The 27734-nt window shown below is 38.6% G+C and overlaps 1 protein-coding gene across 3 annotated transcripts in view; it reads left to right on the top strand.

Moving 5' to 3' along the window:
• Nucleotides 1–27734, top strand: part of rho-5 (rhomboid-5) — a 144997-nt gene that overhangs the window by 99714 nt on the left and 17549 nt on the right. For all 3 annotated transcript variants that reach the window (XM_068228441.1, XM_068228440.1, XM_068228439.1), the window contains 2 exons: nucleotides 7774–8026; nucleotides 23556–23656. In XM_068228441.1, the coding sequence (XP_068084542.1) occupies nucleotides 7774–8026; nucleotides 23556–23656 (354 nt within the window). The remainder of the gene's footprint in view (nucleotides 1–7773; nucleotides 8027–23555; nucleotides 23657–27734) is intronic.

The raw sequence follows: 27734 nt of genomic DNA, 5'->3' as shown, positions 1-27734 counted from the left end.
AGCTGATTCCAAATGCCAGCACATTATATTCTCATTTTTTTAATTTTTCCGGGACATTTTGAATCAAACATGAATGTTACGGAGCACTGGTCTGTGATAAGGTGGAAATGACAGCCCATGAGGAAGTGCCTCCATGTACAGATGGCTTCAACAATAGCATAAATAAATAAATAAATTAGCTTCCACAATGCAGGGTTAGTGCTCATTTTAACTCATCAGGTGAGCAGGACCTGAAGAGCATTATTATATTGGTTAATCTCTAGTTTGTTTCATGATAATGTATTACCGCATATTGTACACTTGTATAGTCTCACCCCCGAGTGAATGCAATTGAGTTTTTCTGGATCATAGTAATTAATGTTATTTGCTTTACGTCCCACTAACTACTTTTTAAGGTCTTCAGAGACGCCAAGGTGCCGGAATTTAGTCCCACAGGAGTTCTTTTACGTGCCAGTAAATCTACCGACACGGGGCTGTCGTATTTGAGCACCTTCAGATACCACTGGACTGAGCCAGTTTTTCTGGATCAACAATTTGCAAAAACGCACTGTTACATTATTGACATGTGTACATTCTTTTCCCCAGGGAGGGTTAGGTTCCTTCTTGGTGAAAGCGTAAACTTGCACTCTTCGTTCTTCCATAGCTTCTTCTCCGAATGTTGTATACTTTTCTTGTAATTTCTTGAGCTTATCCTCCGTTGAAATTCTCTTGACATACATTACATGTGCATATCCTCCTTCCACTATGTGTTCTGTGATGAGTTATCACATCGCTACTTCATGCAAACGTTTTAATGTCTGTTTGACATCAGTCTTGCTATTCTCCCAAGTGATCAGAAGATGACCATCACGGTATCCTCTTCGTCGAAGTGTACAATTGTATGTTGTATATTTCACCCCTAGACTACCAATAGCATAGGCTTCCTTTTTTGATTGCTAAATGGTGGCACTCAGAACTTAAGAGAGCTGGAGAGAAAAATGCAGCTGGGCATTTATTTTGGGAGGGGGTATCAGCAATAGTAGAATCAGATGCATCAGTCTCGATGTGAAGGGGCATTGTTGTCTACGCTGCCAAGCATGGCATTTTCTTTAGCAGACTTGATATCTTCAAAAGCCTTAACAGCAGTGGCAGATAGAGGTTCCCTATGGGAATCAACATCTTTATCAGAGGAAGTGAGGCCTGGCACAGAGGTTGAATTTTTGCCGAGAAGTTTGACACAAAGGATGAATAATGTGAAAACATGTCAAGCACTCTCCTAAGAGATTGGTGGTCACATGAAATAGGATAGTCTCTGAGCAGTTTCAGTAGACCAGGATCAGGCCTAATAGTCTTGTTACTGATTGTATATCCCAAAAGTCTCATGCATTTGTGTGAGAAGTAGCTTTTCTCAGAGTTGATTGTTAAATTATACTTGATGGCTACTTTAAGGAACTTGTTAAGGTTCACATTGTGTTTATCTTGGTTTGCGCCACATACTGTGACATCATCTAGGTAAGCGTACGTATCCTTAAGACCTTCACCTTGAATGATCTCATCAATTACTTTCTGGAATGCTACTGCTGAATGGTATTCTGGTGAACTGGAACAATTTTCCATAAGCCTCGAAAGCAGTAAAAGGGCAATCGTGCTCAGGGATGGGTACCTGATGGTAAGCACTACATAAATCAGTGGTACTAAAAACTTCATATCTTACCACCTGTGTAGTTATATTGTTGATTTGTGGCAGGGGGTAGGCATTTGAAAAGGTGAACTTATTAATAGTCCAAGAATAATAGACTACCATGCAACGTTTGTGATTAGTTGCCAATATGACACATACCTGTGCTCTTCAAGGGGAAATATTACTCTCAATTATACCTTCTTTCAGTAGTGTTTGAATCTCAGCCACAATGAATTTTGAATAACTATCAGAATAGTGATGATATTTAACAACTATAGGTTTACAATCAGGCAAAGTTAGAAAATAGTACAGCAGGCTTAACTTTGGTTGCCACTAGTTCACAAAGAAGGAGAGAGTCTTTAGAACCTCTGAAGTCGAACTGGACAAAGGAATGCATCTTCATTAATGAAATTGAAAACCTACAACCTGTTTTCCAGTCAATGACCAGGTCAGGGATGGGATGAATGAAGCCCCCAATTTGCGGCGAGGATAGGAATTGTGCCAGCTGCCGAGGCCTGTCGCATTCCTCTGGGACAATGATTAATGACTGACAGATGACATGAAATTATAGTGGAGAGTGTTGCTGGAATGAAAGATGACAGGGAAAACTGGAGTACCTGGAGAAAAACCTGTCCCGCCTCTCCTTTGTCCAGCACAAATCTCACATGGAGTGACCGGGATTTGAAACACGGTATCCAGCGGTGAGAGGCCAGTGCACTGCCGCCTGAGCCATGGAGGGTACTGCATCTTCATTAAGTCACGACCAATTATCAGATTACAGCAAAAGTTAGGCAGGATCGACAATACTGTTTTTGAATAATGGTGCCCACACATTTTAATATAGCCATGCGGTTAGTAGTGCGCGGCTGTAAACTTGCATCCGGGAGATAGTGGGTTCGAACCCCACTGTCGGCTGCCCTGAAGATGGTTTTCCGTGGTTTCCCATTTTCACACCAGGCAAATGCTGGGGCTGTACCTTAATTAAGGCCACAGCCGCTTCCTTCCAACTCCTGGACCTTTCCTACCCCATCGTCACCATAAGACCTATCTGGTACCGTGCTCGATAGCTGCAGTCGCTTAAGTGCGGCCAGTATCCAGTATTTGGGAGATAGTAGGTTCGAACCCCACTTTTGGCAGCCCTGAAAATGGTTTTCCGTGGTTTCCCATTTTCACACTAGGCAAATGCTGGGGCTGTACCTTAATTAAGGCCACGGCCGCTTCCTTCCCACTCCTAGCCCTTCCCTGTCCCATCATCGCCGTAAGACCTATCTGTGTCGGTGCGACGTAAAACAACTAGCAAAATAAAAAAAGAAAGACCTATCTGAGTCAATGTGACGTAAAACCACTAGCAAAAATAAAATTTAATATCTATGGTACATTGACAAATGATTTTTGCTTTACGTGTGGTAGAAGCAAGACCCACTTCTACAGAGGTAGGATGCATTTTTAAATTCAGTTCTCGAATTATATAGTTGTCTATAAAGACCACTACAAGAGTTGAGCATGCCAGAAATAGAATGTCCGTTAATTATCATGTCAGTCGTAACTTTAGATATTTGAGAAGGTACAGAGCATGATGTGATCATTGACAATGGTGCAGTTTGTTTTAATTTGCTAGGTTTAACCGAGGTAGACCTACAAACTGTTGCCCAATGTCCAGGTTTTCCACAGGAATTGCAAATAAAATCTTTGGCAGGGCTTCTGCTCCTGGGATGCCTATGCAAACCACAAAAGTTGCATTTAGAGAGCGATGTTGCCACTGCAGAATCGGGAGGAAGGACATTTTCCGCAACTGGAGAGTGATTATTTACTTTTCGACAGATATTATCTGTATCATCAACAGTATTAATTGAGGGCAAAGCACTGTCGTATAAGTGAGAGTGCAATTGGGCCTGTTTTAAAGGACGTGCCTGAGTGTAAGCATCCAAAGGGTAAGCATCGTGTTCTCTAACAAGTGTTGGCGAATAATAGGACTGACTAATCCTCTAATAAACGCATCTCTTATGCAGTCATCACAATTAGTTTCAGCAGTCACAGCTTTAATTTGACAATCTCTACTGAGAATTCTTAGCAATTCTAGATAGCGGTCGATTGATTCGGTAGGTTCTTGATGTCTACCGAGTATTTCATTTACTGGCTTAACATATAGGATCTTAAGGATATATATTGAGTCATTATAAGAACGACAATGACTTACATGTTCATATACAACAGGAGATGTATAGTTTATTAGCAGACAGAGTTTTTGCTCTTCTGTAGGTTCCAGAAATTCCCTTAGGAAGTTTTGGAACATTTGGGACCAATGATTGCAGTGAGTTGTGGCTTTAGTGAATCCGGATCCAAGTTGAGTATAGTTGGCTTCAGGTGGTGATCCATAAGATTTAATAAATTGTTAAAATTAGAAATGACTTTTACCTTTAAGTAGGTTTTATTAAACAGATCTCAGCATATAGGTATGGGGCTCTCACTGTTATGTAATAAATGAATTAGGTTAATAAGTCAAAGAGCATTACAGATATATCCAGAAAGTTCTAGTATGCTATGTTGCATAGAACTTTTATCACCACAGTGACGGACAAGTGAGTTAAACAATACAGCTTCACAGCGGGTCGAGAGACTGCATGCATATACAAAGGGGGATCAAATATAAAGAGGATTCTATTTTTTATTTAAATTAATTTTTGAAAAACACAAGGCAATTACAATTTATTTTTCCACATAGTTTCCTGCTTTGTAAATGCATTTGTCCCAGCATATGGGCAGCTTTTTGATGCCATCGCCATAAAAAAGCAGGGTCGTGTCACCAGCCAGTTGCGCACGAAATCTTCCACACTCTCGTCATCTTCAAATCGTTGCCCTCCTAGAACTTCTGTAAGCGGTCTGAACAAATGGAAATGGCAGGGCGATAAGTCCAGGCTGTAAGGAGGATGATCAAGTATAGTCCAGTGCATTTCCTGTACGTATATAGCTTGGAGACAGTTAGAGCTGCAGTATGGGGACCCATCTGGAACACACTTTACGGAACTGTAGGTCATTTGTGATGATTGCTTGATAGCTCCCATAACTGATTAAAACTTGTTCTGCAATTTTTTATAGTCTTGCCCATCGCTCGTCATCAATAATGTCTTTAATCGCATGAATGTTTTCATCTGTAATGCTGGTCCGAGACGGTGATCGTGTTGCTGATTTTCCACACGTTCTCGTCCTTCCTTGAATTTTTTATTTTATTTTTGCTAGGGGCTTTACGTCGCACCGACACAGATAGGTCTTATGGCGACGATGGGATAGGAAAGGCCTAGGAGTTGGAAGGAAGCGGCCGTGGCCTTAATTAAGGTACAGCCCCAGCATTTGCCTGGTGTGAAAATGGGAAACCACGGAAAACCATTTTCAGGGCCTTGAATTTTTTATGCCAGGCAAACACATGCGTCCTTGACAATGTTTGATCACCGAACTGTGCCGTCAATCTCTGGCAAATTTCTGCTGCTGTAACTCCTTCACGAGCAGGAAATTTTATAATTATGCGTTGCGCAGTGGAGGGGTGCACCTATTGCTCTGACATCATGAGCATTACTGATAAAACTGTGCAAAATATCTAACAGCATGCTCTCCCCACTCCTAACGGTCCCGCCTAAGGGTAGCAGAAGTGCGGGGCCAGTCCTACCAACTGTTGATGTTCAGGAACAAAAATCCTCTTTATATTTGATCGACCTTCACACCATAACTCCGAGGTCCAGCTGCGCCACAGGATTCCAGGTGCGATTTTGGGGGCCTTGCAGTTAAATCTGGAAGCCGATTCTCAACACACTATCCTCTTACAGTACAAATATTGTATCAAAAGAATTTCAGGGTAGGTTTCGACCTTTCTTACCTGATTCTTCCCTTGTAAGTAAAATCGTAGGCATATGAGTTAAGAGCTATATGCAATACAGAGATAGAATTGTTAGGGTGAGAATAGAGAATGAACCAGTTGACACAGTAATAATACAGGTGTACATGCCAACAACGAGTCATTCAGATGAAGAAGTGGACCAAGTATACGATTAGTTAGAAGAAATGATGGAAACAATTAAGGACAACAAGAACCTTATTTTTCTTGGAGACTGGAATGTTTTTTTATAGTGAATACTGTGGTTCAGTATGGTCTTGGTGTGAGAAATGGTTTACAAAACATATGCTTGAACTTCTGGAGGAAAGGAGGAAATTCGAAAACTCAAAGAATGAAGAAGGAATTAGAAACTATAAATAACTTCAAAATCTAGTCAACAGAGAAGCAAAGAAGGCTAAGGAAGAATGTATAATGAGATGATGCAAGGAAATAGAGAAAAGAATGGAAAAAGGAAATATAGAAATAGCTTGTGAATTGATCAAGAAACAATTCGAAACTGTCATTGGCCATAGTAGCAACATATTAAATGAACATAGGAAATTGTTGTTTGAGAGCAAAGAAGTGGGAGAAAGATGAAAGTCATACATAGAAAAATTATGTGAAGATCCAGCTGACATAAACAATCTTGAAAATGAAGATAGCATTAGAGATGCTCAACTGGGACCCTCTTTAACAAAGGAAGAGTATCTTAAAGCTGTGAAAGAACTGAAGACTAATACAGCATTGGGATGCTATGAAGTGACTGTGGAAATAATACAGGGATTAGATGATGAAACACATGGCTAGATTTTTAAACTGATCACAGAAATACTGTATCTGAAATAAGAGAAATTCCATAAGATTTTAAGATATGCCTCATAATCCCCATACGAGAGAAACTTGGAACTCTAAAATGTGAAGAACAGTGTACCCTGAGGCTGTGTCGCAAAATATTGACAATGATAATACAAAATAAATAAGCACTAAAATTGAACCAAATTTTGCTGAAGACCAGTTTGGATTTAGATGGAATAGAGGTATAAGGGAAGCTATCTTAATGTTATGACAGGTTATACACAAAATGCTGCTTATAAGAAAATCATTGTTTGTTACTGGATTTAGAAAAAGCTTTTGATAATGTGAACTGGAATACATTAATGATGATTATGGCTAACGTTGGTGTAGATTTTAGAAAAGGCGAATAGTGGCCTTACAAAAGGCTGAACATATGCTAAACACATCTGATCTTGAAGGAAATTATACAAATGTTACCACTGATGCTTTCACGGCCCATAATTGTAGACATGATACAGGCTTTTTGGGCTTATACCATGTCAAGAAAATAAGGTGAAATTCTTTACATTTTGCAGAGAACTTTGCTCAGCATCTTCAGAAGAAAATCTTGACTGTTAATGAGGAAGACTTCTCCATGAATGAGGTTTGAATTTGGCCATTAGTAATCTGAAATGGTAGTTCATTCGTCAACAGATGGGTCACTGTTCGCTGGCACAACACTAGCATTCCAAGTGGCAACTGATGACACCATCTAGAGTTGGTCTGGAAGGGGGAGCACAACAGGTGTACATACGTTATAAAAGTATTACACTAACACAGGTCTGGAATGGAACATCTTGTGATTAGGAATGTACAAATTTGGGAAAACACCAAATTCAAACGTACAAATTTTAACGCTTTCTGTAGGTCACACGAGTTAGTTGCTGAAAGAAGTATTATGACCATTGTGTTATTCTTGGCTTATTTAATGGGTGTGAAAAATTTACATAAGATTGTCGATTTCCCAGTACGCACCCTTCCCTTGTTAGTACTTGTCAGTGCTGAATACTGACTACAGCGTGGAAAGTGAAGGACAGGAAATGATCCAGGCAGCCAGGTGGGCCGCATTTGAGTGGTCAAATTATATATGGAAAACCCTGTATCTAAAATGTATACAAAACAAAAAAATAGAAAATCATAGCCGCTAGATACTATTACAGCAACAGTTGTTCAAAATATAACCTGTCAACAATGGGTATATACCGTATATACAATATTTTAGAATCTGTGCCTTTTGTTGTATATATTTTGCATGATATTCTATGATATGGCATTGCCTGGCAACTGTAATTTCTAAAAATTGTGGTTTTAGTTTCTAATATTGTAAGGTCCTGAACATTTTAGATAATATATAAATATAGGTACTATTTAGAAACCTTCCTAAATTGCTGTCCCTTTTTTAATATTTTTTCAGATTCTGCGAAGCACCAGCCTCAATTGCACCATATGAGTGGCCAGATGACATCACTAAATGGCCCATCTGTCGAAAAACTAATTCCTTTACACAGCGCTTCCGGTACAAAGACAAGATGGCCGAACACATGGTGTGTGAAGTCATCGGACATCCATGTTGCATCGGAATCCATGGCACATGCCGCATCACAACCAAGGAGTACTGTGATTTTGTACGAGGGTACTTCCATGAGGAGGCTTCCCTCTGCTCTCAGGTGAGACTTCTCTCTTCTCTTCTTCAGCAATCACGAGGTTTACATTAGAAGTGTCCAGTGGCAAGAGATATGAAGTATTAGGACAGCCCTTTTAAGAGCTCTCAATGGTGAGGTGATGGGGGCAGTGGGGGAGGAAACAAAGTTAATGTTAGACGTAAGGCAATGTTGCCAACTGTATAATGAAAGATTTCACGGGGGAGACTTCACATATTTCTACCTAGCAATAGAAATAAATTCAAAAGTAAGGAAAATAGCTGCTGGGAAGCATGATCATTATGACTCTTTTGGATAAAATTATGGCCAAATCATAAAAATATTAAATACCTTATGTAAGGTACCAGAAATTCATCCATTAGCATCTCTATGAGAATCATCTGAGTCCAAATCATCTTCAAGATTGGGATTATTATTCATAGTGACAATCAGGTCATCACCTGCTACTTTCATGATGCAATCCTTTCTCTAGTATTCATTCTCAGTTATCTCCACATGCCTGCAGTAATCTTCCTAGTCAGAAGCAATGACCTCAGAGAATGCACTGACATCCTTTACCTTTAATTGGTGGAATGACATATCCCCTGTCTCATTACCTATGTAAAAAGTTTCCAAGAAACAGCTTTGTCCAGTCCGACTGACTGTTCTACTGGACCGATTTGCTTCATTCTTTATTTATTCTCTCTGGAATTACCTGCTGGTGAATCATCAGATATTGATAGGTCTGTAAGTTCAGTCAAGTTTGAGTAATCATAAAATCAAGTTACTAAATGACTGTACTTAGTGGGTTGCGCACAATTAAGGAGCAATATCTGTACATAAAATTATCGGTGAAGCTAAGCTTAGTGATTAAAAATGGCAGGCGTCTATAGGCTAACTGTAATTTCAACCAAACTTGGTACACATATGATTTAATACTATCTGGAGAGAAATGCTGTTGCTAAGACACCCCTACCACCTTAGTATCGCTAGGGCTGGCGTGGAGAGGGAGTGACATGACAAAATAATCGAAAACAACCGATATTAGTGTCAAGATCCATACTTTTCAAGGTCACTTAGATGAATAGTAGCACTCTGTATGCCTTTTAAGTTTCCATCAGCAGTGGAGGGGATTGAAAATGAGCAAAAAAGAAAATGCCCAAAATGACAGAGATATTGATGTATGTGTGTATGTTTCAGCATATTTCTCAACCAAACTTGGTATACAGATGACTTAATACTCATCATCATCATCATCATCATCATCATCATCATCATCATCATCATCAGTTTGCACTTCCAGCGAACTGAGTAGGGTGTTTGAAAATGAGCGTCTTTCAAAGTTGTCTATTCAAAAAGATTTTGTTGTCCATGACAGATTCCCAATTCCATCCTCTTCTCTCCATGTCTTTCCTCAGTTGGTCCATCCATCTTCTTCTTGGTCTTCCAGCTGGTCTTCTACCTGTTATTCTCTTTTCCAAATAAGCACATGGTAACCTTGTGCTATTCATTCGTTTAACATGCCCAAACCATTTAAGTCTAGATAACCTAAGTATTTCCTCCATCAATTAATACTATCTGAAGTAAAATACTCAGGTGGTAAGACACTCCTAACACCCATATAGTTGAGAACTGGGAGGGAGTGACATGAAAATAAATCATCGAAAACCGGGCGAGTTGACCGTGTGTACAGAGGCGCGCGGCTGTGAGCTTGCATCCGGGAGATAGTAGGTTTGAATCCCACTATCGGCAGCCCTGAAGATGGTTTTCCATGGTTTCCCATTTTCACACCAGGCAAATGCTGGGGCTGTACCTTAATTAAGGCCACGGCCGCTTCCTTCCAACTCCTAGGCCTTTCCCATCCTATCGTCGCCATAAGACCTATCTGTGTCGGTGCGACGTAAAGCCCCTAGCAAAAAAAAAAAAAAATCATCGAAAATGACCGATATTAGTGTCGAATCCATAATTTTTGGGGTCCCTGAGATGAATTTAAGTCCAATTTCAGCCTTCATTGACATGGGAGTCAGAAGGACTGCAAACAAAAATGTTGAAAATGGCCGCGATTTGTGTTGAATCCACAGATTTCGGGTTTGTTAGGCTAATTGGTGGCAGACCCAATAACAGTTGGAATCACATACATCATATTGATAGCACGATGTGTAAATACATATAATTATTACTTATTTCATTATTTGTCTGAAGCCGAGCCGAGTGGCTCAGACGGTTCAGGTGCTGGCCTTCTGACCCCAACTTGGTAGGTTCGATCCTGGCTCAGTCCAGTGGTATTTGAAGGTGCTCAGGTACGTCAGCCTTGTGTCAGTAGATTTACTGGCACATAAAAGAACTTCTGCGGGAAAAAATTCTGGCACCTTGGCACCTCCGAAAACTTAAAAAGTAGTTAATGGGACGTAAAAACAATAGCATTATTTATTATTATTATATTTGTCTGAAAGGATCATCTACTTCATAGACAATACGTTCTTTAACATGGACAAACTTCTACACAAATCAAAATAATCAAAAAAACTGAAACTTTTAACTCACAACAATAACTATAAAATTACAAAAACTGGGTGAGTTGGCTGTGCGATTAGGAGTGCGCAGCTGTGAGCTCGCATCCAGGAGATAGTGGGTTCAAACCCCACTGTCGGCAGCCCTGAAAACGGTTTCCCGTGGTTTCCCATTTTCACACCAGGCAAATACCGGGGCTTTACCTTAATGAAGGCCACGGCCTCTTCCTGCCGATTCGTAGGCCTTTCCTATCCCTTCGTCACCATAAGACCTATCTGTGTCAGTGCGACGTAAAGCAACTAGAAAAAACAAACTACAAAATTGTTTGTAAAATACCAATTAACATCACAAATAAGAAATGTACAAAAACTCGCTTGACACATAATTAACAGGTAATATAAATCATAAATGCAAACATTCAACAAAGTACCCAGGCAACACATGAAGCAATCTCATATCAAAGCCTGTTATTTGTTATATATAACAAATTGTGTACCGAATTAAAAAATTGAGAAGTATGGCATGAAAATCAGTACAGAAAAAAGTAAGGCTATGGTGATGCTGAGAGGAGAAATGAAGATGTTAGGAAGGAAGTTGGGATAGGAAAGCTAAATAGATGAGTTCTAGGGGTATGCAGATTGCTGCAGTTCTAGTGTTAACCTAGTATGTAAATATACAAAAAACCATCCACAGAGCTGCCGATGGAGGGGATCAAACCTGCCATTTCCTGAATACAAGCTTACAGCTACAGGGCCTATACTGCATAGCCAACTCGCTTGTTAGTAACTTAGTTTCTTCTTTTGATCAGTCCTTCTACTATCTAAAAACGATTTCAGATCTTGAAGTAAGCCTCCATGACTCAGACAGCAGCATGCTGGCCTCTCACTGCAGTGTTGCACGGTTCAAATCCCAGTTATTACATGTGAGATTTGCGCTGGACAAAGCAGAGGCAGGACAGGATTGTCTCCAGGTACTTCAGTTTTCCCTGTCAACTTTCATTCCAGCACCACTCTCCCATATCATTTCATTTCATCTGTCAGTCATTAATCATTGCTTTGGCAGCCGGCACAGTTTCTATCCTCCCTGCTAGATGAGGCTTCATTCCATTCCTGACCTGGTCGAGTGATGAAAACAGGCTGTGGATTTTCATTTTTCAGATCAAGGTCAAGACTGTAGCGAATAAGTCTCCTTATACAAATAAAATTTCTTCTTCTTCTTCTTCTTCTGTTACCCTTATCCAGAGAGCTCCTAGGTCAAGCAGTGTATCATTGACCTCCATCCACTTCTCACACCTCCCTGGAGTCACAAGAGTTATGCGTATCGTCTGGGGTATTCCTTAGCTCTTTGTCCTGATCCACTTTGATTCTTCATATAGGCAATAATTACAATAGGCTTGCCACATCCAAAGGCATTTTATACCTAACTGCAAGGTTTCAATCTGGCCAGCCCTAACCTGGAAAACAGACGCTACCTGCTGGATTTCAGTGACACATTCCCTCCATTAGGGGACCAGCATCCAACTAGTGGGGCTCCTCCACCCAAACCCATTAGCCCATTTATAGAGTTATGTTATTTAGCACCACCCAACATTCAGTGTTGAATTATTGTCTGTACTTTGTTAAAAGCAAGCCATACTTTTCCAGTGTTAACTTAGTTAAGTATAACTACGGAGTCCACCCCTAGAGTCGAGAGCTGGACTCCGTTGTCAGAGAACACGGGTTATAGAAGCGGGCCACGTAACACTAGTAATCAGATGGTTCAACTTCACTAATAACTTACGTACTTCAGCCTATGACTGAACATAACAACTAAGCCAACAGGGTACAGATGTCAATTGACCTATGTCAAAGAACAACAAAAACATTGAATCAAAAAGCTTCCAGCTCAAGACTGTTTTAACGATCACCACCTCACATTTTAAAATTTTTATTACTGTATGTTTTTAAGAATAAACTTTTTAACTAACACTTCATATTGTGCGTCTGATGTTTTTAAGTTATTTTACACGTCTTAGTGAGGATGACCCTATGCCAGGTCAAAACATGTCTATGTAAAATTTTGTCTTAATTGGATGTAAATATTATAGTATTGACTAGGAGGATAATCCAAATAATTTTATACAATTTTGTGAGAAGTTCAACCGTCAACACGGATCTAACATGAGATTTATAGTCTGTAATTGCTTTTTAATCTGTTGAACACAAAAGTTCAAAATATAATATACAACACTATAACACAGCTGTATACATACAGTGGAACCTTGATATCTCGAATTTATTTCAAGTTACTGAAATTTTGAGATACAGAGAACATCATTTTTTGAGCATGTGTAGCACAATTGAATCATAAGTATCTATGGACTTATACTGAATACAATAATTTTAACAGTATTTAAAAATATACAAACAAATTTGTATTTGATGATATCAGTTTAATAATAACCCTTATTATAGTAACTTTTAGAAAACAGAATACAATACATACAGTAGTGAATAAAGTAACATACCTCTCTTAACACCCTTCGAAAAATCAGTTTGTCTCTTCTGCTTTTTTACTGTTAAACTTATTTTCTTCCACATACTTTTGATGATGATGATGATGATGATTATGATGATGCTTGTTGTTTAAAGGGGCCTAACATCGAAGGTCATCGGCCCCTCCACATTCTTTTCAACAACATATATTGCTGTGAAAACACTGTCATTTACATTCGACTGACTCTGTACGTACAATCAATAAGTAGCCACTGCATTTAACATCTGGTCTGCTGACGGTACAGGAGAAGGCAGTTTCAACTCTTCTTGTTGGGAATGTTCTTCTTCTTCTACTTGCTCGGCAGCAGCGTTGACAGTAGTTGTAACAGGTTCGGCCACTGTAACACCAGAGTCCACCTTTATGTAATCCTCGAAATCAGTTTCGCAGTTAACAACCTGCTGATACTCCACTCCCCTCTTCGTGTTCTGAAGCTCCTAAGTCACCTTAAAAAATCCTGCTTTATGGAAGTTGTTTAATTGTTTCCAGCTTCACATCAGCCCATGATTTACTCAGCATTTTTATTGACTGTAGTACATTAATGTCTGTTAATGGCTCTTCGTATTCAGCTCCTCTCAGAATTCTCTGAACAGTGCTCTTCCTATGGAAGTTCTTCAAGTTTTTAATCACCCCTTGGCCCATGGACTGTGGTTCGGATGTTAAGTTCGGTGGCAAGAAAACCACACACACTGCCTTTAATTCCTGAACGATCATCGTGGAATGAGCAGAGCAATTGTTGAAACTTCTCATCAGTACCACGCAGCTAAGATTCGTAAATGGAGCTTGTCATCCAAAACTTCTGGGGTTGCTTTTGTACATGACCGGTAATTAATTCACACCTGAGAAACAGCAAGGCTTTGCCAATTTTCTGATCACTAGAAGTTTTTAGTTTTTGGTTCACGTCATATTAGCTCCCAGCATCACTGTAACCCTTCCCTTACTTGTTACCTCTTCCTCACAAACCACAAATGCTGTATGCAACTAGTGGCTTTAAATGATAATGTTGAGAAATATGGTAAGAAAATCAGCATGGAGAAGAGCAAAGTGATGGTGATGACAAGAGGAGAAAGAATAGGAAACTGAATCATTAGTATCAGGGGACAAAAACCTTGAGGTTGTTGAATGCTTCAAATATTTGGGAAGTGAAATACAAAGTAATATAAGCTGCAAGGTTAGATAAGGATATCAGCAGAAGAGTACAAGTGGGAAATAATATATTCTACCTGAATGTAAGGAACTTGGTGTGCAGCAGAGAAATTCCTTTACAATGTAAAGAGATAATGTACTGGAGAAGTGCTATCAACATCCCGACCTGCCAGGAGCTGGACATGGGAAAATGAAAATGATGATCATATTATATTTTGAACTTGTGTGTTTGCCTGAAATTCTTTTAAGTTATATTCATTGTCTGTATGGTGTTCTCCATTCCACAGCAGGTAATCCTGGACAGACTAAAGTTTCACCTTAGTGAAGATCCTAGTAGTTACATACTTGCTTGTTATTAATCCAGATGCATAACCTCTCAAAGTTTATTTCAAAACCTTTCCAATAATCTGTTAAGCTGTTGTTCAAGCCTTATTGCACCGTATCCTGTCACAAATTCAGCTAAGATCAGGGTAAAAGCGTGCAGTACGACCAGATGTGGGCAACAGCAAAAATCTCTAATTACTAACTTATACTAAAAAGCATATGGACAGGAAATACAGACACATATCTGAATGAGAACTCAGGCATACAAGTAAGATGGATTTCTTATCTAAAAACATAAATTTAGCGCATACTAATCAAAATAGAGAAATGAAAACAATGTAAAATGGACCTCAAATCGGTCAGAAAGGTGATACGCACATAGCCATTATTTACATGTTAGCAAAATTTATATGATTATAAACATCTACATGGAAATTGGAATGCTTTTTGTTTATTCTGGATGGTGTGACTGCTTTGTTAAATCCCTAAGTGCGTTGCCCGTAGGCTCGATTTAAAACCGTCCATTAGATGCATCGGTAATAATCGATACACTAGTAAATGGTCTGACTAAGATATATACACTCCAAAATACTCGGACACTAAGAAATAAAACACTTGTTCAAGGCTGTCCCTAATCAACCCTTCCAAAATAATGCTGACTCTAATAATATGGGTCCGTACCCATTAGGAAATGAATTAGGACAGAACCTGCTTCCTTTAAATTAGCCAGCGAGCTAATATATCCCATTACACAACACAGGACAATGTCACAAAACAAATGGTATAACACAAGACAATAATAAACAACACAAGGTGCACACACAGAATCACCTAAAAATAAATTGCATTCAGTCTCCGAAGATTTTTGTCTTAACAAGACACAACATCACAGTCTCTAGCCACATGGCCTGGGCGATCAGCTGTAGGACAACAAACATTTAAATAACTGGGGCAGGAATGCAGGAGTTCATGGAAATAATGGACACACTCATAAAATACTTTCACTCATAGAGGCTCACAGCATAACAGCTGACAAGGGCTACATTCCCGGGAGCTTAACAATGGTCGGAACACTTTTTCTCTACAGTAAGGCACGAATTCTCTCTGACAACATTTTACGCACAGCCAATGTATTTTCAAGCATAATCACAAGCTGGGTCATTAACACATACAAATCAGAGCTCCCAGTAAACATTACGGCTTTCTTGCCTATCTCGCATTAATTCATTCCTATCAACATCTCACAGCATTTCCAGCCTCTCACATAATATATCCTCGGTTTGATATCCTTATGTTCCTGAACTCGCCTTCCCTGAATATCAAAGATCCTGCTCTGTTTTCAATGGTGAATACAACTCTACTGCACAACTCATTACAGCTGAAACATTCATGCTTCATGCATAGAAATACATCCTGATCTACTGCTGTCTTTAATCTATTCTTTAAATCACGCAATGCTGATGGTATTCAGCCTAATTAATACTGTGAAGATTCTACCCAACATCTCTATCACAATCAACTCACAAATGAAATAGAACACACTAAGTTAAACAAAAGTAACACAGCTATAACTAACCTATCTTATCCTTTGTCCCCATCTGATTAAAATATATACACTTATTTCAGGCTTAAAAATTCATTGCAGCCCTGAGCGTTTTCACTCTTACAAAAAAAAAAAAAAAATCTGAATGAAACAAGTGCCACCCTGGCTTACATTTAATCAATAATTAATTTACTTGAAAATCCCTACACTAGTGTTCGACTATCACACTCTGCATGCTTAATAGAACTTAGGAGCTTAACTTTGCAGCCATCTCTCCACCAGCGATGAATCACATGACCGCTATGTCATGGTCGCCTAACCCATCACAACTGCAAACATCATGGGCTGAATGGTCATCCTCTCGAATCCTCGTGACGCCATGTTTGTCGTCTGCTTGATCCTGGAATCATCTTCAATGGTGTTAAATTTCAGTACATCTGCTTCACCACTTGGTGTGATCGTACACAAGATTTCCCCCTTAGTGATAGACTGCCATTTACTACAGCCTGCACACAAATAATTTGTCCCGATTTGTGCGTCACTAATTTATGGGAACTAACCCGGTCTAAATCATTCTTTCTCGGTGGTAATATCTGTATAGAATGCACATGTTACCAGCACAATCTGCGAACATGTTTTGAATGTTTTATGCTAGTTGATAGCATTATTAACTCTTGTGAGTTCCCTCCCAGTTATCGAGTACTAGTCTTATAAAACTCACAATTAAATGTATCTATCAATATTTTTAATTTTGCAGGCCGCATTTGGCATTGCATTATTGTTAATAAAGTCAAGTTAGAAATAACTGTCTCCAAATACTGAGAGTCACAAAGCAATGATAATTAACAAGTTTCTGTAACACACACACACACACACACACACACACACACACACACACACACACACACACACACACACACACACACACACACACACACACACACACACACACACACACACACACACACACACACACACACACACACACACACACACACACACACAACGTGCAGCTGAATTCAAATAACAGAATGAGCTTCATTGTGAGAATGACTAAACTGAGCTTCAACACGAGAATGAGAAAACTGAGAATGAGAGTGCTTTCCCCTCCAGGCAAGCTTATATAGCCTTCCAGTGATGCCGCTGTCTAGGTGAGCTAACATTGGCTCTGGCTTCATAACGCTGAGTGAGTGTCAAAGGCCTCACCTTTAAATGCCCATTTCTTTCAATAGAGCACAAGTAATCATTATTACCGATTCTTGGTATATGATCATTCTATTCTTGATTTCCTATCAGGTCGGACCTGTGGAATGTAGCTCAGTGGCAGGTATATTGGCTTAAGTTCAGATGATTGCAGCCCTGGGAAAGTGATGTTTATAAACCTGATACAACTGTTATGTGGATCCCCACGTTCAAATGACCTCCCCTCCAGCTTGTAGTGATAGAACTTGATGCTATAGTAGAGGTCTACATGACTGAATTCACAGCTAACAGCTCGATTCAAACTTGAAGAGTCCGTTCCTACTGCATCGGTAGGGGGTTCACATAGCCTATGGCATGGCCTCCAGGGTTCCTGCCTTCACACATAAATTTTTAATAAAGCCTAGGTTCAAACAATGTATTTATATCATTCAATCACCATTGATCTGCATTTAGAGCAGTCGCCAAGTGGTATATTTCCTATCAGTTGTTTACGTAGTCCTTTCTTTATTTTCATGAGGCTATCACATACAAACTCCATAACATTGAGCAAAATTAAACTTTTGGCCATGCAGATGTGCTGCAGTCGGGGGATGGACAAAAAAAGTGACTCAAACTTTGCAACTGTGTATTAACATCACTTACATAAAAAATGTTATTACTTCATGAGCAAATTAAGCCTGCCTGGTGGCCATGATCGTTAAGGTATTGAAGTCTAAGTGGTCGGACACCGTGGTTAGCCAGTTTGAGTCCCATTGGTCAAAAAAATTTCACGCTCAGAATGTTGGCTGGCAGGGTTGGGAAGGTAGTGGTATACAATTTCTAATCACTAGATTGCATGCCAAAAGCCTGGATTAAATTCCAAATTTCTCTACAATGTTCATACAGAATGAAGGCATATGACGCTGCTGATGGTAACGTTAATCCTTGGTGCTATTCAACAGGAGTAGGCTATGACCCGGCATCAGGTTGCACCCTCTTGCTTCCTACCATCATGTATCATGTCATTCATTTCATCTCATTAACTCCTCTAATATGGTTGATGTGAGGAAGGGCAATTGGTCATAAAAACCCACCAAGACAGATTTCATTGCACCTTTACAAGATATTAGACACAGACAGACTGTCAGTCTGAATTTTCAACACAGTGATTTCATCTTGTTTTTTGAATTGTTTTCAAACTAAAATTTTTTATACTAAGAGGTCCGCAACTTCATTATTAACACTTATTGTTTTGTTTACATCTGATTTCATTTATTTTATTTTATTTTCTCAGGTTTAGGACATTTTTTGAATTCAATTATGTATTACCTTTTTTCACTGAATTTGTCTCAGCGAGTTATTTATTGCTCCATCCAGTGATGTAAATATTGTATATTGATATTGTTTTTATTTCAGTCATGTCTCTTTTGTTTTTGTTTTGTTTCCTTCATTATGTTTTTAGCACGTTTTTAGCTTGTATTATGTGGATTACTTTAACTCCACTTATTTCACTGATGATGACTCAAATGAGTTGAAATGTGTTTGAATTTTATTGCTCCATCTAATGATGGAATTGTTTTTTTTTTTTTTTTCTTTGTACAGTTCATTTCACCTCACGCAACCCTGTAGAGAAACAGGACAAGGGTCAAACAAATAAACTTTATGTGAAAAAAAAAAAAAAAAAAAAATAATAATAATCATATGGCCCCAGCTACCGTGTGCAGACATTTCGATTTGACGCCACCTGGCTGTCTGCTCATCAATTTCGATGTTCCGTTTTACTCTAGGTCCGTTAGTTGGCAGACAGAGTAAACCGGATCTCTCTTGGGCGTCTATGGCTAAGATTTAATTAATTTTGTCGGGTAAATACCAAATGTATCACCAGAGATCTTTTGCATGCCGACATCGTACGACATGGAGTGTCGAATGGACTTTTCTCCGCCCTTCAAAAATCTGACTACCTCTGCTGGGTTTGAACCCGCTGTCTTGGGATCCGGAGGCCGACACTCTACCACGGATCCACAGAGGCAGCTTTTATGTGAAAATTAATACTGTAGAAGTGAAAAGACTTAAAACTGTCATCTGTATATGTAATATTGTAAAGATACAAGGACTTGAGTGTTACGTATTTGTTTCTAAAAGTTACAAGCTATAGTACCACATTATCAACGTATATTCCAGAGAACCTGACATCTCTAGTACATGGACACATTACTAGATGGCAGTGTTATCTTCTGTGATCACTCAGAGGGCAGTGGTAATTCAGTGATGAGTCAGCCACATGCAAAATCGGCATAACTTGGTGTAAATGATGTTCTTATAATAAAATGACCATTTTCCCTGGGGAAGAAATACCTACCAGAGCATGACACAGGGAAGTGGTGAAAACTGCAGGGAATAATCCTCTTCTGTACAAAATTATTATGAGGTAGGCAGAAGATTTTCAGCGAGAATATTAAACAACCAGTGACCTACAAGCATTGGGGTGACCTTTGAGTGTTTGGAATGATATGTTTCACACGGTAATTCCATGGAAACGACAGCAGATAGTGTGTGAAATTTACTCAAGTACGCAAAATCATCTACACCTGCCAGATTCTCTTCGTGTGATTTCGACCTGATACTCACAGAGGAAGAACCTTTCATGGAGATGGTTTGGGATCTATGAAGATATTGACAACACTGTGAGATACGACATATCCCAATTCACGCATGTTGAGATCATGTGAGTTGTAAAGTTTAGGTTACGTAGCTGTCAGGTAGCATTGAGGAGATTGTGGGTCTGTACTCCATTATCTGAAGCCATGAAGGTAGTTTTCTGTGGTTTTCCATTTTCACATCAGGATTTTCCTTAATTAAGTCCAGTGTTACTACCTTTTCAGTCTCATAGTGTCTCATAACATCTATATATATAAAATAACTTGTCCTGACTGACTGACTGACTGATTGATTCATCATCGCTGAGCCAAAACTACTGGACATAAGGAAATTAAATTTTGGGGATACATTCATATTAAGATGTAGGTGCTCGCTAAGAGAGGATTTTTGGATATTCCGTCGCTAAGGGCTGTGAAAAGGGGGGTGAAATTTTAAAATGAGTGTATCTATATCTCAAAATTTTAAAAGTTTACAGATGTAAAAATTGGTATTTAGAATCATCTTTAAAAATAAGGGAACACGTATTTTTTTGTTTTTGGAAAATCCCAATAGGAGGGGTGAAAAAGGGGTTGAATGCCTTTAACCAGGATACCGGTACATATATATATCAGAAACTGAAGATTTTACAGACCTCAAAATTGGTACTTTTGATCTCTTTTAAAAATGAACACGTATTTTTTGTTTTTGGAAAATCCAATTAATGGGAGGGTGAAAAGGGGGTTGAATTTTTAAAATGAATGTTTCTATATCTTAAATTTTGAAAGTTTACAGATGCAAACATTGGTATTTAGAATCTTCATTAAAAATAAAGAAACACATATTTTATTGTTTTTGGAAAATCCCAATAGGAGGGGTGAAAAGGGGTGAAAAAGTGGTTGATTGCCTTTAATGAAGATACTTATATCTCAGAAACTGAAGATATTACAGACCTGAAAATTGGTGTTTGGGATCTCCTTTAAAAATAAAGAAACATGTATTTTTTGCTTTTGGAAAATCCAATTAATGGGGGGAGGTGAAAAGGGGCTGAAATTTTAAAATGAGTGTATCTATATCTCAAAACTTTTAAAGTTTATAGATGTAAAAATTGGTATTTAGAATCTCTTTTAAAAATAAAGAAACCTGTATTTTTTTGTTTTTGGAAAATTCCAATAGGAAGGGTGGAAAAGGGTGAAAAAGGGGTTGAATGCCTTTAATGTGGATACTTATATCTCAGAAACTGAAGATATTATGGACCTGAAAATTGGTATTTGGGATTTCCTTTAAAAAATAAAGAAACACACATTATTTGTTTTTGAAAAATCCAATTAATGGGGGGGGGGGGTTGAAAAGGGAGTGAATTTTTAAAAAGAGTGTATATATATCAAAACTTTGAAAGTGTGCAGGTGTAAAAATGGGTATTTAGAATCCCCTTTAAAAATAGAGAAACACTTCTTTTTTGTTTTCATAAAATGCCAATAGGAGGGGTAAAAAAGGGTGGAAAGGGGTTGAATGTCTTAAATGAGGATACTTATATCTCAGAAACAGAAGATATTACAGACCTGAAAATTGGTATTTGGGATCACCTTTCAAAATAAAGAAACACTTATTTTTTTTGTTTTTGGAAAATCTAATTAATGGGAGTTAAACAGGAGTGACAAATTGGAGTGAATTTTTAGAAACACTATATCTACAGTATATCTCAGAAATGTAAAATGTTACAGACGTAAAAATTGGTATTTGGAATCTCCTGTAAAAGTAAAGAAACATAGGTGCTTTGTTTTTGGAAACTCCACTTAAGGGGAACTAAAAAGGGGGTGAAATTTTAAAATGAGCATTTCTACAGTATATCTCAAAAACTTAACACATCACCGAAGTGAAAAATAGTATTTTTTATCTCTGTTGAAAATAAAGAAACATGTATTTTTTGTTTTCTGCAAAACCACTTGGGTGGAGAGGTAAAAGTGACTGAAAAATGGGGTTGAATTCTTTTAATTAGGATACTGATATCTCAAAAGCTGAAGATGTTACAGACATGAAAGTTGGTAAAGGAATACGTATTTCTTGTTTTCGGAAATCCACCTAAAGGGAGGAGGGAAATTGAAAAATTAGTTGAATTATTTGTATGAGGATACTATTATCTCAAAAACAAAAGATTTTGCAGACATGAAAATTTGTATTTGGAATCTGCTTTAAAATTAAACAAACACGTATTCTCGGAAAATCGAATGAAGGGGGGGGGGAGGGGTGAAAAATTGAAAAATGAATTGATTTAATTGTATGAGGATACTTACATCTAATAAAAACTAAAGTTGTTACAGACGTAAAAATTGATATTTGGACCTCCTTTAAAAACAAAGATAACGTTTTTGGGCAAAATCATTTTGGGGGCGGGGGTGAAAAGGAGTTGAATTCCTTTCATGTGGACACATATCTCAAAAAGTGAAGACATTAGAGTCGTGATAATTGATTGGTATTTAGAAGATCCTTTACTATTAAAGAAACAAGTAGTTTTTGTCGGAAAATTAACTGGAGGGGGGGGGCGGGGAGTGTGAAAGGAAGTGAAAAAGTGATTTTTTTTTTTTTTTTTTATGGGGATACTCATATCTCAAAGCTGAAGGAGAGGCGTGAACAGTGGTATTTGGAATCTCTTTTAACATAAAGAAACACACCTTCTTTATTCTTGGCGGAGAGGGTGAAATCAATTTAATGGTGGTGGGGTGAAAACGGAGTTGAGACCAATTGATTTTATTGTTCATAATGTACTTATTCTGATTATAAACTGATCATTTTAAATCTTTCCTGGGTTCGTTTTCAAGAACCACCTTTTCCTTTGGAGTATATAGATTACAGTAGATTCTCCTGGCATATAAATAAAAAATTAAACACATTTGAAATAAATGATATGAATGATATTGACCATGCAATTGTTCACCTCTATAATAAGGTCAATAATTCACGGAAGTATAGACTATCATTCGTGTCACCAGAAATCTCACACACTCGCGCGCGACAATTGTGCTGGTCACATTGTCAGCAATGACAATGGCAGAGGATATAATTTACTGCCAAGTAGTGGTCTTGCATCTTGCTGTGGGTTCCAGACCAATAATAATAATAATAATAATAATAATAATAATAATAATAATAATAATAATAATAATAATAATAATAATAATAATAATAATAATCATATAATAATGTTCTGGACCATCGTCAAAATGTGCAGACCGCACTGGAAATGGGTCCTGACCGAGTAACGACTATGACTGCAGTCCGGCCACGGGTTCAGTACCGCCAAGGCATCCAAGACGACACCATGCCAGATCTCCTCAAGGATTTGATCCATATTAAAATGCTTATAGCAAAAGATGGCAAAGATTTAGGGACCCAGCTGGCCAGGTGGAATACCTGGATCTAGCCTGGAAGTACAAAATCGATTGCTGGAAGGAAAGATTAAAAAATGGGAGGAACTTTGCCGTAATCTCTCAGAAAACGAGTCAGATCATGAAGGTTGGCGGATTCTCTCAGAAAACGAGTTAGATCGCAAATTTTGGCAGATTATATATATAAAACGTTAAGCATTCAACTATAAATTTCATTATAATACCGTAGTGAAGCACGGGTATCTTGCTAGTTTTGTAATAAGAATCAAATGTTAACAGTTGCAATTTTCTTTTTCAGGTATCATGCCTTGATGATGTGTGTGGAATGATTCCCTTCTATGCCCCTGAAGTTCCTGACCAGTTCTATCGGCTCTGGACGTCTCTCTTCCTTCATGCAGGGTGAGTATAGTTCCTTTATTTTATGCTGATAGAAAATTATCTTTCTCATTCAGTTGCAATGATTATTGCATGATGTACATTGATTCGGATTGAGTGAAGGATTCAAATAACTCTAACATACAACTATATATGTAATGCAACAATTAATTTTAAATTAAAATTCAGCTTGACATAGGCATTTGTGAGAAATATGGCCCATTAGGTGGGGAGCAGCCCCAAAATGCCATAGGGGTATTAAATGTAACCATCAGCATTGTAGTAGTCTTTCACAGGCACAGAATTGAAATTAATTTCTTTCTTTCTTTCTTTCTTTCTTTCTTTCTTTCTTTCTTTCTTTCTTTCTTTCTTTTTTTCTTTCTTTCCATAGAGTCTATGCAGAGGTCACCTCCAACTTAGACCCTGTGTTGTTAGTATTGAACAAAACAAATATATAGTTATAATAAACAAACATGCTGTGATAGGTAAAGTAGACCCTCCACGCAGCGACCACTGCCCGGTGGGGCCCAGATTATTGGACCCTCCATCCAGTGATCACTGTGTTTAGGAGTCTGGCAAATATTATGGTGCAACTTATCATCATCATTATGATGCAGGTTAACAGAAAATAACCAACTCACCTATAAGCTTAACTGCAGGCCTAAGGCATGTGACTCTACAAAGAAGGTGATTATTTTGGAGTTGATTACTTTTACATGACAGTGTATGTACGGGAGTGCAAATCTGAGGAGCCTGTCCTGTCCAGTGGTGCTCCTCAAGTAAGTTTTGAGGAGTCTCAGTGTAGAGAAGCTCCCCTCCACTGTTGCTGTGGTCATGGACAAGATGGCCAAGATGTGGAGCAAATTAAAAATATATTAGGGGAATTGTGATGAAGGGCAGGCTGCTAGTCCATCTGTGGCTATTCTTGGAAGTTCTGTGCTGCTCTGCCACTTCAGTCTCCACAAGTACCACTCCACTTTAACCATATGCTTATGTCTGTAAGCGGACCAAAAATATGACAAATTTTATCAAACACTAGCTATAAACATTCATATATATGTAATATTAATTACTTACCGGTACCTTGAATATTATGCCTTTGCTGGCAGTACCTAGTGTTTACAGTGCACTATGTCTTCTGGTATAGGCTAGAGCAATTTTGTTACTTTCATAGATCTGTCTCTGTCTTATCCTTGGCTTTGACAATATGAAAGTGACTGAGGTATGAGCGATGCTAGTAATGCCAATCCTTATGCAGCCAGTCCCTGCTATGAATGGTGTGAAAATGTTGCTCATAGGGTCAGTTGGTGTATGCATTTCAGTGGGCTTGGCAGACTGATATGTTATAGCAACTCTGGCTCGGTGAGGAAAGCAACGGGAAACGATCTCACTCCTCATTTCCCTAGTATGCCTCTTCAGTGATGCCTAGGCCATCTATGACAGCTGATGGCAGAGCTGTTGAGGATCCCACCAGCGAAATTGCTGATGGACTGAACATACATACCTTGAATATTGGATGTACTCCATTGCAGAAGTGTGTAGGATACTAACAATATTTTTCACAGCAGCATGTTAATGCATAAAAGACATAAGAGTCATTCCACAAATAAGTTATTACACCAATCAAAGCCCTTGTATCAGATACCGTTGTAGATGACCAGTCATCGATTCTACATCTTCTAGTTGAGATGTTGCTTATTGTTGCCATTTGTTTTCCTGAATTACTGTTTCCTGGTCAATTATGTCAAAATTTTGATATTTTGGGTACTGCCATCATTGTAGGCTCAGTCACCATCTCAAAATATGAATGTAAAATTGTTTCCAGATTAATATTGTATATCAGAGTGGTATTTGGAGGTCCTGGGTCTAAGTTACCCACGTCAGTCTATTTGTCAGCTGTTTCGTTCTCCAGGCAATGTGAGTCGCTCTTGTGCTGAGAAGACTCACTGCTTGAATTTCTGTCTTCGGACTCTTCTAATGAAAAATCACTTTCATCTACATCCGTGGAGTCCAAAATTGAAGCAATCTATTGCTCGCCGACTCTCTTCTTACTAACCATATCGCAAAGTAGCTCTATAAATTGCAAAATGCCAGTGTCAAAACTCATGACACACATTTGATTGAACATGATAGCCTCTCACAGCTTGTAGAAAAGCTAGCATGGAGATAACGCAACTCTATTTAAGGATTCCCCTTTCAGCCAGACCTAAAGTTTTGTTTACTGCCATCTGTTGAGTGTTTTCATTACTACATGTGCTGGTGCTGGGAATGCTGGATCTGCGGCCATATAATATATTAAATTCCGCTAGTGGGAAACCTGTTATGTGATTCAATATATTAAAAACTGCCCTCTAAGAGTTAACATGATCTTCCATTGGGGTACCAAGATCTTCCTTGTAGAAGTTGGCACAACACATGACATATTCTAACGGAACATCAGAGAAGTGAGGGATGACGGTTTGCTGGGATGAAATGATTTCGTCATGATATAGAACTCATTCTTCCACAGTCGAGATGCTTTCAGAAATGGTATAAAGGTTGAAATATGATAGTAGACCTGTGGGTCTGTAGTAGAGATGTTTGATCAATTGTTCTGAAGGTTATTGACTCGCCACATAATTCTTTCACCCAGTATCAGTTATTCAGAATAAAGACTAAGTTATATTGTTAAAGCATTGTTATGATAGTGTTTACGAACTTAAGTTCTATTACATGAAATAAACACTGCTATGCACAGCTTTACTGTGGCAAGTTCTTTAAAATCTCACATTCTTTAAAATATTCCATAGTCCAGCTCCAAGGTAATTTAGTGGGGGGTAAGAGGAGCATGACCTCCAAACCCCTTGGATACAGGCCGGTGATAAATATTTGAGCAAGGGGTTGTAAAGCAAAATGTTTACAATAAACCAGTGTAAGTGAAAGTACTGAAGGTTAAAAAGTAAGAATAATAGAAGTCATTTCTGTGACTTTTTTGAAAATTATGCTCATTATTTGGCAATGGATCTTCTTTATTTCTTCTCTTTGGCTTTTCTCAACTACTTGGGGTTGGCACTATTTGGGAATTAAGCCCAGTTTTACAGCCAGATGCCCTTCCTAATGCCAACCCCATGTAGAGGGATGTATTTACTGTTGTGTATTTCTATGGTGGTTGGTAGTGTGATGTGCTGAATGTAAATGAAGATGTGTATTAGACGAACACAAATACACAATCCCCAAGCTAGAGGAATCACAGTTAAAATCCTCACCCCAGTCCGGAATCAATCCCCCTGAACCGAAGGCCGGTACGCTGACCATTCAGCCAAGGAGTGGTGCTGATTATTGTTTTAAGAGGAAGTACAGCTGGGCAACCATCCTCTATTAACACTAATCAGAGGGAAAAATAGAAGAGGTCCGACACATTGAAGAATGAGGGTATCGGCAAAAGAAAGGGAAGAGCATAGAAATGAAAGACTCCCTACATCTTGCAAATATAATACCACCAGGGTTGTAAAAGAACTAGGGTGACCAACCATCCCGCATTTTAAGGTATTTTGTGAATGTCCCGCGCTGAATGTCATTTGTCCCACAGTTGTTTTGTTTTCTGTCTGAATGAATTTTCTTTTTTTTTTTGCTAGTGGCTTTATGTTGCACCGACACAGATAGGTCTTATGGTGACGATGGGATAGGAAAATCCTAGGAGTGGGAAGGAAGCGGCCGTGGCGTTAATTAAGGTACAGCCCCAGCATTTGCCTGGTGTGAAAATGGGAAACCACGGAAAACCATCTTCAGGGCTGCCGACAGTGGGATTCGAACCCACTATCTCCTGGATGCAAGCTCATAGCCGCGCGCCCCTAACCGCACAGCAAATTTTCATGTTAGTGTCATCAGTACGAATTTTCTCAATATGCAATTGTCCTGCCATCTACCTTCAACTACACAAAGTGTAATTTTTGCCAACTGTATGATATTTGAAAGCGCAAAGAAGTAGGTTATAGCATCTTTGAAGAAGCATTCCAGTTGTACCTTCCGACTTCCAAGTTACTGCTAGTCCTTGGCGTGGCATGTGTGGCCATTCTGTAGCACGAAATGCATCAGCATTGAGGTGTTGCATTATGTGGAGTTC

This window comes from Anabrus simplex, chromosome 6 (genome assembly GCF_040414725.1).
Source record: "Anabrus simplex isolate iqAnaSimp1 chromosome 6, ASM4041472v1, whole genome shotgun sequence".
NCBI lineage: Eukaryota > Metazoa > Arthropoda > Insecta > Orthoptera > Tettigoniidae > Anabrus > Anabrus simplex.
Note: the sequence above shows the minus strand (reverse complement) of the source record. Positions and strands in the feature narration are given on the sequence as shown.